General features: G+C 32.7%; 1 protein-coding gene across 1 annotated transcript in view; it reads right to left on the bottom strand.

Annotated features, from left to right (window-relative positions):
• Positions 1 to 14397, bottom strand: part of Gdi (GDP dissociation inhibitor) — a 31687-nt gene that overhangs the window by 7255 nt on the left and 10035 nt on the right. Inside the window, exons 2-3 of the mRNA XM_072527228.1 lie at positions 9895 to 10072; positions 5459 to 5635 (exon numbers count right to left, since the gene is read on the bottom strand). Of these exons, the coding sequence (XP_072383329.1) occupies positions 5459 to 5635; positions 9895 to 10072 (355 nt within the window). The remainder of the gene's footprint in view (positions 1 to 5458; positions 5636 to 9894; positions 10073 to 14397) is intronic.

Consider the following 14397-nt stretch of genomic DNA (forward strand, 5'->3'; position numbering starts at 1 on the left):
GGGTAATAAATAAAAATGACGCATCCAAAATAAAAGCAATGGAAATGAATTATTGGAGAAGATGTTGCCAACTCACTAGAAGAGATAGAGTAAGGAATACTGAAATCAGAGAGCGTATGGGCATCGACACTGACGTCCTGGAAACTATAGAATGCAAAAGGCTGAAATGGTATGGCCATGTAGAAAGGATGAATGATCAACGATGGCCAAAGAGAATGTTACAGTGGATCCCCACCAACCGCAGGAAAAAGGGAAGACCAAGAAGATCGTGGAGACAAGAAGTAAAAGGTGCAATGGAAGATAGGGGTCTACAAGTAGATGACTGGAACGATCGCAAGCGTTGGAAGCTAGGTTGCGAGAAACGGCGGCAGCTGTGCTGTAATAAACTCGTTATATATATATATATATATATATATATATATATATATATATATATATATATATATATATATAAATTAATTAACAATCAATGATCTAATAGCATCGCCAACAAAAACTACAAAGAGTAGCATTAGATAAATTCCAATTTTGTTAGAAACAATAATATATGAAATTATAAACCATAGTTTAAAGCACAGAAATCAAGGAATAGTACAGTGAATGAAGGTAAAAATCAACTATTACCTCCGATTTCGGTGAAACTCCATCGATTTGCATGAAAATTTGGGATTGAGTATATTTTACCCTCAACTTCAAAAGTGACATATGCTCAACTTGCGTTTTTTTTGCATTTTAGTGGTGAAATCCAGCCCTTTTGTTAAAAATGGTAAAAATGCAGATTTAAGCATTCTGGCATAAGTAATCTCGATTAATTAATTAAAATAAATATTTTGCAACATTTATAAGCATGATTTAGGATTTAAATTAATTTTTCAACCCTTTTAGCAAATATCCCTTAAATCGAAAATCATGAAAAAATCATTTTTTATATTTCTGAAATATCAAATCGCATATTAATATTACCCAAATAGTTTCTTTAATGTTTATGATTATAATTTTTTATTGACTGTGAAATTTCAACCCTTAAAAACCACCCCCTTAAAGCAGAATCATTGAAAAAATTAATTTCAAGAAACTTTAATTATTTGAATAATACCTTACTGAATTGAAATCTCATTTACTGAGTATTAAAGTATTTTTTATTTATTGCGTAATTTTGCACCCTTAAAACTACCCCTTGTAATAAAAATAATGGAAAATGTTTTTTTTTTTTATTAGCTTTAATCATTTAGAAACTTTTTTATTGGTTATACACACATCCACACATGTATATTTCGTGAGCATATACCTATCGACACGTCTACTTCTTATTACCAATCTTTTTTCCTATATATACATACAAAATCTCTACTCAATGTTTTTTACAAGAACTTCATTCAAAAATCATTTGAAAGGTAATTTCAAAGGCTGTAAAATTTAATTTTAAAACGTTTTTATCTAAGTAATTTTTTATCCTACAACAATATAAAAAAAAGGAAAATCTTTGTTAAAAAAACCTCAATTTTTGTTCTCTATCATTTGTTAAGTATATTGTAAGTATATATGGAGTTATTCTCAAAAGAAAATGAAATTTATGAAAATTTGAAAAATTCTGATTTTTTTAAATCAATTTTATTTTCAAAAATATGCATTCTAAACCGGACAAAATTTTTGAGGTCATTACTTATGCTAAAATAAAGAAAGTCTTATATGGATTACTATAAATTTTAGTTTTTGTGGAAATGGCGTATGTTTTATTTTTCACTTTTTCCAAAAAAATTCGAAAGGGTCCTCTTATTTTCATCATAACTTGCTTAATTTTGACGCTATCAACTTTTCCTAGAGCTTATTTTATAGGTATTTCTGAGTACTTTGAAAATTGTTCAATAAGTATATTTTATAAAATGCATTGTTTTCCCGTTATTTAAGCTTGAATATTCAGATTTGAGTACTCACCGAAAAAAAAAAAAAAAAAAATACATTTAATTACCTATAACTCACTTTGAATTAATATTAAAAGGTTTTTCAAGCAAGGAATTTATTCAATTTTTTATTAGCTTCAATTTTGGTAACGACAACTTTTTTATAAAAACTTATAGTTTTTGAGTTATTTATGAAAAACCGCATTAAAACATGCATTTTTTTCACGAAAAATTAAAATCTTTGATCTTTAATAACTCAAAAAGTATTGATTTATTTTAATAACTTTATAAGATAAATTTAGTTTTGATTTGGTCTCTCTATCGATTTCTGGGATTATTTTTAATAAAATAATTTCTACCCCCGAGAAGGGGTGGCATCCACCCCCAGGGTAAAAGCGCAAGTTGACACCATGTCACTTTTGTTTCTTAAGGTATCCTCTAACTACTCACCAATTTTCATGAAAATCGGTGGAGGTTCAACGAAATCGGAGTGAAAACCTTCAGTGACTGTACTAGAACTGGAAAGAGTTTATTATTAAGACTAGGTACATATTTGTAGTAACAAAATATGGTTTTATTTCTTTAATTCGGGTCTTGTTCATAAATAACATTTAAACCGCTTGCAATTATTGGCCTTATCGATAAGTTTTCTAGAGCTAACTTTATAATAAAGTGATTAAAATATGTTTTCATGTTATATATTGCAATAAAATTATGTCATTTGAACCAACTTCGTATAGGCTGTTAGAATCAGTTTACATATCCATGGAGTGGGCCGGACTCTTTCAGTTTTCACTTTGAGGATCGTATGCATGGTTACCAGTTTGTTCTGCGCAAACAATTACAAGTAGCTCTTGTCTCTAACGACATTGCTGCTTTGAGTTCTGCTATAAATTCCTCTATAATACCAGAAAAAAAGTAGCCTTTATCGCACATAATATATTCTCAGTAAATTTATAAAAACTCATTATTTATATATTTTATATTATTTTCCAATCTGAAATAATTTTATCTTCAAAAACAAATTAGTTATAACCAAATATAACATTAACTTTGAAGTACTTAATAGTAATGATATTAATGACAAGCATATAAATATTCGTATTTAAAAATATGATAACAGTATGAAGCACATACACAATTAACGAGATAAGAATTTCCTTGCTTTTAATTTATTCAGATTAATTTTAATTGTAGTGTATTTCACCTAGCAATGAATTTCAGTTAAATTTTCATTCACCTTTTAAAGATAAATTTGCGAAACTCGACAAACTCGGCGTGTGATAAAAAACTTAACAATTCAGTTCTAATTGGAAAAGAAATCTAGGGAATATAGGAAAAGCAACCATATGTAGTTAAATAATTATTTTATTAACAAGGAGTGATGAATCAAACTGAAAAATTAAAAAAGAATCGAAAGCATTTGAGTTTTTTAAAAAATACTTTTTCTTTTTCCTTCTTCTACGCTCCGACTGGAATTATATACCCACCTATTTGTTTTGTTCTCATGTGAGTCGCTTATCTTTATTTGCAAATGCATTAGACACTGCAGGTTTGAATTTCTAGCTGCCATCATCTGCTTTTTATTTTTTTACCGCAGAAATCAGTGAAGGCCAATGAGGGTCCATAGTGGGATCATTTAGACATGGTGTTCACAATAAAAGAGATCGTCTTACAATTTCTACCAATAACATAACATCATTATCTCTCTCTCTCTCTCTCCAGAAAAAGAGATGCTCTATTCTCAGTGTTATTCCAAAGGAGAACATCCTGGTTAATTCAGAACCTTAGAACCTGGTCCAACACAACATCAGTGCAGCTTTACCGCGCTGCTGACAAAATATGTAAATATTACCATGACGATCGGCAACATTCTTCACATCAAGAAGATCTTGGCATCGTCTACGCGACAGAAATGTCCAGAATTCCATGGTATCAAAACCCTTTTGATAGACTGTGAAACCCATATGGAAAACATGATAGACTATGAACCCCATTTCTCAATTAGCACACTAATCCTGTTTGTAGGACTGATTAATTAACAGGTAAACTGGCATGTGCACCAATATGGTGCACACTATTATATTCATAGTCCTGGAAGCTACACCGTATTGATTGAAAATCGGTTTTTTATTTAAATATTTGATTATCAATGTATTATTTTGAGTCTTCTATATTATTTTTTTGCAATAGAGGGTGGATTGATATAAAACTAGCCTTTGATAGACAAAAAAAGTTTTTTGGAATTAAATTGATTTATTTCTCAACAACATCCCCTTTAGCTCGATACACTTAGTAAGACAATGTTCCAATTTTTTTATCCCATCCGAATAGTACTTTTGCTCGAGTTCTTCAAAATAGGCCGAAGTTTCAGCGACGACTTCGTCATTTGTTGCGAAACGGCGTCCTCCGAGCCATTTTTTTAGGTTTAGAAACAGGAAATAATCGCTGGCGGCTAGATCTGTGGTAGATAGTGGGTGTTCAACCAATTCATAGCCCAATTCGTGTAACTTTGCCATGGCGACGGCCGATCGGTGAGCCGGTGCATTGTCTTGGTGAAAGAGCACTTTTTTGCGTTCCAAACCGGGCCGTTGTCGACGCAATTCGGCATCGAATCGATCCAATAACGCTGCGTAGTACTCACCATTGATTGTTTTTCCTTCGCATCCCAGAAAACAGTCGCCATCACTTTGCCGGCCGAATCTGCACTCTTTGCCTTCTTCGGCGGCCCTTCGCTGCGTTTGCGCCACTGTTTCGACTGTTCTTTGGTTTCCGGTGTGTAATAATACAGCTGTAGTAAACGCAATGTATCTGTATCAGCTTCAGTGACAACAAACAAAAAAAATGAAAATTACAGAATTTAAAGAAGAGTTAGTGAAAAGTCTTCTAACAAAAAAGACAGCAGAAAGTTCTAAAAATATAAATCGTCACATTTTACAAAAGACAAACAAAAGAGGAAGATGCCAAAATCGCTATAAGGAAATCGCGAAGAGGGATGAAAAGAAGCACAACAAACTTCTAAAAAAGTGTAAACACACTGTCTGATTTGTTCTAAATACCTTTGTACTTTGTAAAAAATAATGGCTATACATATTTTCAAAATTGATCTAGGAGGCCAAATAAAATATTAAGCTTGTGCATCTGTACAGGTACATACAATGATTGACTACATCAGCATGCTGTGCACCATATAGGTACAAACTTTGCTGTTGGCAAATAGTGCTGTGTACCAATATGGTTCATAAATACATAATGACAAATAGTACTAAATCAGCTTGGCAGTCAACCTATTAAGTTCAAGTTTTGCTGTCAAACGACTTATGTTAGCAATTGCGCTTGTATAAGACAAAACTCTTCTATGTTTCTACCTTATACGATATTTATTTTCAATTCATGAGTAATCTTTTTCATATATTCTCTTTGGATCGTACCTGAATTATACTTATTATTTACATATCAATATATATATATACCAGTTTAACAACAAATTATATAAACAGCAACGCATTTGGATCAAATAAATCAATAAACAGTAAATGTGAACCGTTATAACTTACCTTGAGGTAATTCACCCAATCCATACATGGGATACAAATATGGAGACTTTCCATATCTGGCTAGTGAATCAGAATACAATTTAATGCGGTTAATAGTCTCCACAGCGGTTCTGTTTAAATAATCATCATCTCTGTGTAAAGCCAAGGCATGTCCAGTAAAATCTTGGGTGTTCTTATCTATAACAAAATATATGTTAATGACAAATCAATAAATTTTAAAATTAATGTGTTAGTGACATTACTTATACTAAGTTCAAAAGAAAGTGGAGAGTTAAAGCCGTTTATGAAAAAATATGTCAGCTAACTTTTTTTAACACGGTTCTCTAATTTCTAATTTCCGAGGTGATAATCCAAACGTCAAATATATAATATTGTACTATCATACCTTTACAATAATCCCTAAACTACTATGATTTTCATAAACCATATTTTTATAAACTTAAACTTTATTATTTAACTCTTAAGTTTTTATACTATAGAGATTTGAAATACGAATTATACAAGCTCCTTTATCTAAAGAAATCACGAGTCAGTAATCATACTTTCAATAATCTGTTGATTTTAAACTGAACTTTCAACTCGACAGTTTTCTAAAAACAATAACCATTAGCCATTATTTGGACGATTATTTTTTCTCATCTATTATAATTTTTTCAAATTTACTATAATTTTACGGCCCTGGAACAATAATCCCGCTCTACAGGGTTTCCAACAGTATTCTTAACTAGAATTGTGGTTTATTCTCAAAAATATAGTTTTTTTGAAGTTATACTTCTATACGCGCGCTCCCCGTTGGAAATTTGTATGGGAGTGAATCTGTGAAACCATTACATATGTAAGATAATGAGTAAGAGAGAGACAGAAGATATATTTTCTCTCTCTTCCTCTCTCGAATATAAAAATGATCCTTTTGTATATATAATTTAATACTATATATATTATATAAAGATATATATACACACAATATTATACATATAATAAAATATTTCTTAATATTATTATTAATGTGATATGTTTTGTATTATTTATTAAATGTTCATAATTATATTATTCTTTTGTATTTCAAAATAATAATCTCAATAAATCACTGTATGATCCAGAACTGTCAATTTTGAAATATATCTGTGTCATGTCCTCGGTAGTGTAGTAGTCAGTATCCCCGCCTGTCACGCAGGAGACCGGGGTTCGATTCCTAGTCGGGGAGGACTTTTTTATTAATATTATTACATTTTTGTCATTTTTAAATACTTATGGATATTGCATTTTAATTTGTATTGTATTATTATATTATGGAATTATGTTGCACTGTATTGTAGTGTATTTTTTTATGTATATTATTGTCATTTTTAAATACTTATGAATATTGTAGTTTAATTTGTATTGTATTATTCTATTAAGTAATAACAAAATAAACAATGAATTTACTGCAGAGTTTGTGTAAAAAATTTTGCATTCAACTCCTTTTTTTGATACATATATGAAAATAAAAATATACATTTTCATCAAAATATTGATTCAATCCTTCATTGTTAGTAAGTTGTTATTAATTCTGTTTCTCTTTCTGCTATGTCTTACCTAAAGAATTACATATGTAATGATTGTGCAGATTGACTCCCAAATAAATTTGTAACGGCGAATGCATGTATAGAAGTGTAACTTCCACCGGCAGTCCCACTGGACTGCCACACCCATTTTTTTTTTAATAATTAAAAAGAAAATCCTTTACACTTTCCTTAATTATGGCTGGACATCTTATTATTTCGGATTTCGACTCAGTACCGGATTACGTCGGTTCCATTTTCACTCGCAATCCACAAATTTTCGAGAGCACCATGGTTCCATATTTTGTATTTCATCACAGTCACAGTTTACACTGTTTTGATCTATTTCTACCCATTTACAATTTGCTTTTACGGAGCGACTCCCGTTCTTAACCTGTTCATGGTTGTTTATGTTATAAAGTTTACCTGGTTCATCAAACCTAAGGGAGACTGAAATATTCGGGCTTCAACCTGTTTTTCCTGTAGTACAGTCGTTTTCTTCTTGTTCGAGCTATTTATAGGGAATGCTGCTCGTCTGCGATTTATTTGGCTTTATCTACATGTTCTGGTGCATTTCTACCCGCTTTACATATATTTCAGTGCCGTCAGTTTCATGTATCCCTTTACTATTCTGCATGTCTCATTTATCATCTTGTATGCAGATCTCTTTCAAACGGAGCACGCACATTTAGCAGTCACGAAACATATTGTCCTTATTTCTTATACCTATATGAAGGTAAATATTAAAGTAAAGTTCATAAAAATAATATAGTTTTGAGAAGAAATATTAAGTAGCAAAAGCTCTAAATTATTTAATACACAGCATTACATTTCCAAAAGTAACGAAATAGTGAGATATAACAATTTCATGAATCAACGGATTCAATAATAAATAAAAAGGGATAATTAAAAATATATAATGAGATTTGATTGTGATTATCTAAATTTTACAGTAACGTTTTTAAAGCATCTCATAAAGTTTAAGCTGCAATTGATATTTTGCACTCAATAAAATTATTTTTCTAGTTTAGGAGGATCATCATAATCAAATGCCGCTACAGACTTCCGTGAGCTTTAGCCTGCCTCAAGACATTCTTCCATCCTTCTTTATTGAGTACCTGTCTTCTGCATCCCCTCATTCCAATCGCTCAAATATTCCTGCACATTATCCAGATATTTGAGTTTAGCTCGTTGCCTTACGACCGGTTTGTTTAGAATAGTTATTTCAGTAGGATCACCTTCTATCCGTATCATATGGTCCGTCCATATTAGGAGGTTTATTTTTGATGGTTCTAACGATGTCTGCATCACCAAATGGTTTATAGAGTTGAAAATTGTACATGTCTAATGTTGTTAATCGGTGTTCTATTGATTTTATTCCACTATTTTTCTGTCGAAAGCTCTTTTTATGATTTCCTCATTGTAATTAGCTGTTTGTAACATCTATCATCCAACACTTCCCCTGCTGTCACATGAGCAGTTTGTGTTGAGCTCAGTGGTACCTGCCTAACTTCTGGAGGGTTCTGCTAGTTTACTATCTAAGCATATTTGAAAGCTATTTACAACGACAGTACAATATGGCTTAGTTGTATCGTTCCAGACATTTCATATACGTGCTCTCAGGCTGCCGGCACAATAATTTAATAGGCAAATCAAATAAGACAAATAAAATTCATCAAATAATCTCATAAATATAAGAGGCAGTAATGAAATCTTATCAAGGAACGTAGACTCTCGCGGTCGATATTTTGTAATGGTACATTGGTTTCAAGGTTTATATATAGATCGTCGTATGGAATTGCTTGTCCCTAACGTTTCGTCTCAACTGCGGCACGTATCAAACGAACGCGAAAGCGGAAACTTCCCATAACTCATCGATGAGCAACAGGAGGTTATGAACGCTGCCCTATCGTCTTTAAATGTCTGCCACAATTGCACATGAAACATAACAATTACAGACGTCATATAAACCCCTAAACATTATGTACTTTTGCTACTTTAACTTGAAATCAAAGCCACAGTGAATTTAAGGCACTAATGTCAATTATCAAATTTAATATTAGATGTAGATTTGACTGTTTGTAACTACGAAGTGTGTTTTTAACAAGTTTATTTTTACATTAAAGACCACACTTTATCTCATTTTCCATATATGTAATTCTCTCTTGTATTCTGTCGTAGAAATTTGCTTTTTGGTTTGGGAGCCACCTCTAAGATGTTTATTTAGTTTCAGTTTTCTTCAGAAACACCTGATAATCACTGCTACATTAGGGTTGAATGGAAAATGACTAAATTATTTCTAGGAACATCATTTTGGGATCAATTCGTTAGTGACCAATAAGGGTTGCCCACTCCGTTCCTCATTATGAAAATTCTTTCAGTCGTCTTTGATAGCTCTCCTCCATTTGCACACCATTCCATTACTCATAATGGTTTGTCCATAAACTTCACAATTAACGATGAATTTCAACTGCTTTCACGCCTTTTAAACTAACAAAATGAATAATAAGGTCGGCGAGATTTTCAATCGGCCGTTTTTCAATTTGCGAACGCAAATGTATAAACGATCGATTGTTACTGCAATGGCTCTGACGCTTGCCAACAGACGTAGGTTCACAGTTTGCGGAACATCAACCGCAGAATTATAGCGGCGGAATTTCAAAACGGTACTTACTTAAAAAACAGGCCTCGTATCGTTGATTTGAGTGTACGATTTGAAATTTATATGAAACTTGAAACTTCTAGAAGCACACACAGGAGTCTTTCTGCTATTTGCGAGATTTCAGTATATAAAAAAAGAAAAACTGCAATCATGGATGACACGTAATGTCAGTGCAAGTATAAGGAAACCTTCCTTTACATTATTATTAATATAAATACATAAACAAATATTACCTAGGCCAAATTTTTCATACAGAGCCTGCATATTTTGAGTATTGGGATCGAAGTCTTTCCATGTCTTTGGATCATCAGCTTGGAAATCTTGAACGTATATGAGGAAATTGCGGAATCTACGTTTTTCAAACATTCCCATCAAATCAGAGGCTAAAGCTTCTTTCTGGTCAACTGGAACCTGTAATAAATATAGTCATAGTTACAATACAATCCACATTAAGTAGTCTCAATGTATTAAGAGATATCGAAATTTGCTAGAAATCAAATTATTATTGAGATAGATATGGAATTATTTGGATGCTTTTGCGCCATAACGCCAGATAATGAAAATAATCAATTTATGTTGTTTGGGCCTTGAAGCATATGTCCCAATTATTATAGTCCCTGTGTATTCTTTTTCTATCATCGATCGAGGCCTCGTAACACTCGTGTTACACAGATAACCAAATATATAGGTTTTAATTATATTGTATCAGATACTTTTGTGTAACCATTGTAATAAATAAGTAGTGAATAAAGGCAACATTTCATAAATGTCGAGAAATATTCTAGAGTAAAAAGAAGATCTCCTCTATTGGGAGCACAGACATTGTGGTAGACTCAGCTGAATCCATCCCAAAACTAATCACATATTAAAAGATTAATCAGACCAATCATAGAATAGTGCGCAAATCTCTATACCCTTTTAAAAGACAAACTGACAGTTTCCTAACAACCGAAATATTAACTCTAAAAAAACTCGTTGCATATAGAGCAGATTCTCAAAGAAGCATCAGTGATTGAGGGGAAAGATACGAGGTCATGTCAACGTCCACTTCGCATTTAATGTCTGCCGTACTTGCAGAAGAAACGTTAGGAACTACAATTTTATAACACGGCCGGTATAGGTACCTCCTATTTATCACATAGCCTATTATACGGCATAATCTTCTTAGAAAACTGAAAAAAGTATTTTTTCTTCCCATGAAATTACGAAATTCTTGCGGTTAAGAGCTTCCAGACATATTTCGACCTCCTAAATACCGCTAATGCGATATCGCTATATTGACAGTCGTGATATGAAAATTATATCTAATTTATATTGGAATCAAACTGCCAAGGTAAGAGTTGACAACCAGTACACCCAAAATATCAAAATGCAGAGAGGAGTCCGCCAGGGTTGCGTGCTGTCCCCACTACTTTTCAATGTATACAGTGAAGCGGTATTTCAAAAAGCGCTCTCAGACTCAATAGAAGGTATATCTATCAATGGAGAAGTTTTGAATAACTTTCGTTTTGCAGACGATACAGTAATAATGACGGATAACAACAATGATTTACAGAATGTAATGCAACGCCTTAATGAACGCTGTCATGAGTACAGATTGAAGATAAATTTAAAGAAAACTAAATGCATGAACATGACTAAATCTGCACATGCAAATATCCAATTGACTATTGAAGATACTGCAATTGAGCGTGTTAATAACTATAAATACTTAGGAACATGGATAACATCAGATGTAGACCACACCAAAGAAATTAGGACACGCATTGAAATAGCATGTGCATCATTCATTAAACTTAAAAAGTTTCTTTGTTGTCGGGATATAAGGTTAGATCTACGCCTGAGAATGCTTCAATGTTACATGTTCTCTACTCTTCTTTAGGCTTGGAAGCATGGAAACTAAAACAAGTCCATCTGAATAAGTTGGCCGCCTTTGAATTTTGGTGTTACAGAAGAATCCTACGAATATCATGGATTCAAAGAATGTCAAACGTGGAAGTAACTAGAAGGATAGGAAATGAGGCGGAAATAATATTAACTATCAAATGTCGAAAACTTGAGTACTTTGGGCGTGTGATGAGAGGGCAAAAATACGCATTATTACAACTTATTATGCAAAATCCGAGGAAAGCGAAATGTGGGAAGACAAAGAATATCCTGGCTTAGGAACTTAAGGGAATGGTTTGAATGCAGTAGTGCAGAACTTTTTAGAGCGGCAGTCAACAGAGTCCGCATAGCCATGATGATTTCCAACCTTCGATAGAAGATGGAACTTAAAGAAGAATTAGTTATACAACAGGCAAGGAACAAAAATTACCCAAACATTCGAAAAAGCACTGCATAAAAAACGAAATTAACAAAAAAGCAAAAGTCATACAAAAAAACGCTTTGGAGAACAGAACGATGAACGTCTGGAAGAAATGGTTCGGAAAATAATCCGTGACACAATGTCAAACAAACGTGAGCTCAGATGTTGGAATTGTGGTGATCTTAATATTGTAAGAAAACGACACAACAGTCAAAGGGTGGACATAAAGGGGCAATCGCCGACGTTGAGAAGTAAAGCACCTGTAGACACTGTTAACATAACATTTTCTAATAAAGTTTCTAGCTTGTACATTTTTGGTAATATCGATAACAAAGAAAGGTCGTTTTTGATAGATACAGGTGCAACAAGAACTATTTCATGACCAGAAATAATAAGATACCATCTTAGTACAGCAACTGGCGAATTAATTAAAACAAATGGCGAAGTTAATATACCAATATATGTATTGGACAGACCATAGTCAAGGACAACAAAATATTCATTGCTCAGACTTTAAAAGATATAGTGTTGCAGAATTGGTTTTTGGTTGTGGTTATAAAGCTGTAACTTGACTTGGTGTTTGGGGGACGATTTTTTGCTTTTATGAACTGTTAATTTTAGACAGTTCTTTTCAAAAATTTTTGAGTAATTTTTAATTCTTGCCTGTTGTGTAACGAATTACTAATTGCTTATTAAAGGCGATATTGGATTAGTGGAATTTAGGACATCGAAATACTCGCCTGGAGGTTCTGAGCTCTAAGAATTCCGTAATTTTATGTGAAGAAGTGACCCTTTTTCAGTTCTCTATGAAGATTATGTCCTGAGATGACAAAGAAGTTTTAAGAACATTCTGAGCTATGATTAGAACTTTGAATAGTTCTTAAGGTGTAGATTTCAGTAAAGCAAGATGGTTTTCAATAAATGAGACAGGTGTGTGAAGAACCTCCAGCTTGGCCAAATTTGATATCAAAATAAGTTACTGTTACTGACCAACTCAAGACTAAAGATCTTATCATTTTGATGGGTGACCTTAATGCAGAGGCGGCCGTCGGGGTAGGCAAGGTAGGCGCTGCCTAACCTCTTCAAACATACAATAATAAATTATTTATTACTATAAATTACTTATTTCAAAATTGTGATTTATAAATTTTGACATAATACCTATTTAAAATAAAAAAGCTTCCGTTTATATTCTCTCTGTAGCAGGGGCGGATGGGCCCACCGGGATACCGGGAATTTTCCCGGTGGGCCGTCGTTTGTGGGCTGCCACGCGCGGACCTAAACCCTTAATTTTTCAACTGCATGAATTCTGGCATAGTCTTTACAGAAGATATGGTTAGAGCCGAATTATTAGCATTAGTAAAGGCCAATAAACCATTATTCTTTATTTTATTTTCTTCATTATTATGTACATAACATATTTTTATAAATTAATCGTTTATTTCAATTTTTGTCTGTAGAAAAACTTTTTATTTTATTTTTCTGGTACGCCAATGGTTTAAATCACAAAGTATGTAGGTGGTATTTATTATAGGGTTTGTTCCAGCCGACGAACCGTCAGAAACTCTCAGCGAAAGTCGATCAGCACGAGTAAAGAGGATAATACTGATGACTGTATTATTGTTCTCTCACTGACCAACTGTTTGCCACGAATTCTGACTGTTTCACTGAAGTTATTCCGGTTCCAAAAGACACGAATTATTATGTGACGTGCGCTTTTACTTCGGGATTAGTTGAATAGTGGCGTAGAAGGATAATAATAAACATTTACCTACTTCTAAATTAACCAATAACGTTATATATTACTTAAGCCGATTTATTAGAGTGGAAGTTTAAGGTAGGAAATAATTATTTAAAATAATTTTTACTATACAGGGTGTTTCAACACTATACACCGTGTCCAGAAAGTCGCGGATAAACAGTACAAGGTGTTATTCTGTACTAAAAGTTCGTATTTTTTTTAAATAAACACATTAATAAATTAGGCAGGTGCAAGCTTTCTGTTTAAATCATTCGATTAAAATAAATTCTCGTACATCCTGTTTCATCTTCTTTCCCAAACAAAAAATTTAGTTACTTTTAGTGTTTTGTAGTATTGTTAAGTTCTGTAAAAAACTATAAAATTTTGTAAAAATCTATTGCTTTCAAGTGTTTTTTTACGTCTAATTCGCAAACAAATCGTTTTTGGGCGTTTGTTTATAAAGCAAGAATGTTGGTTGTGATGTCTCCTACCACGTTTAAAGGTTTGTAGGTATAGTTATGAAATACTCTGTATAAACATGCTCAAAAAGCGCCTATTCTAGCTGTTCAATAATTATGAAATTTGTTACGTTAGGACGAAAACTGCTTGTATGATAGCCGTCAGAACCAATATACTAAGTGAATAAAAAATCAAATACCAATGCCACCAAAACGAAAAGGAGGACAA

This window comes from Diabrotica undecimpunctata, chromosome 3 (genome assembly GCF_040954645.1).
Source record: "Diabrotica undecimpunctata isolate CICGRU chromosome 3, icDiaUnde3, whole genome shotgun sequence".
Taxonomy (NCBI): domain Eukaryota; kingdom Metazoa; phylum Arthropoda; class Insecta; order Coleoptera; family Chrysomelidae; genus Diabrotica; species Diabrotica undecimpunctata.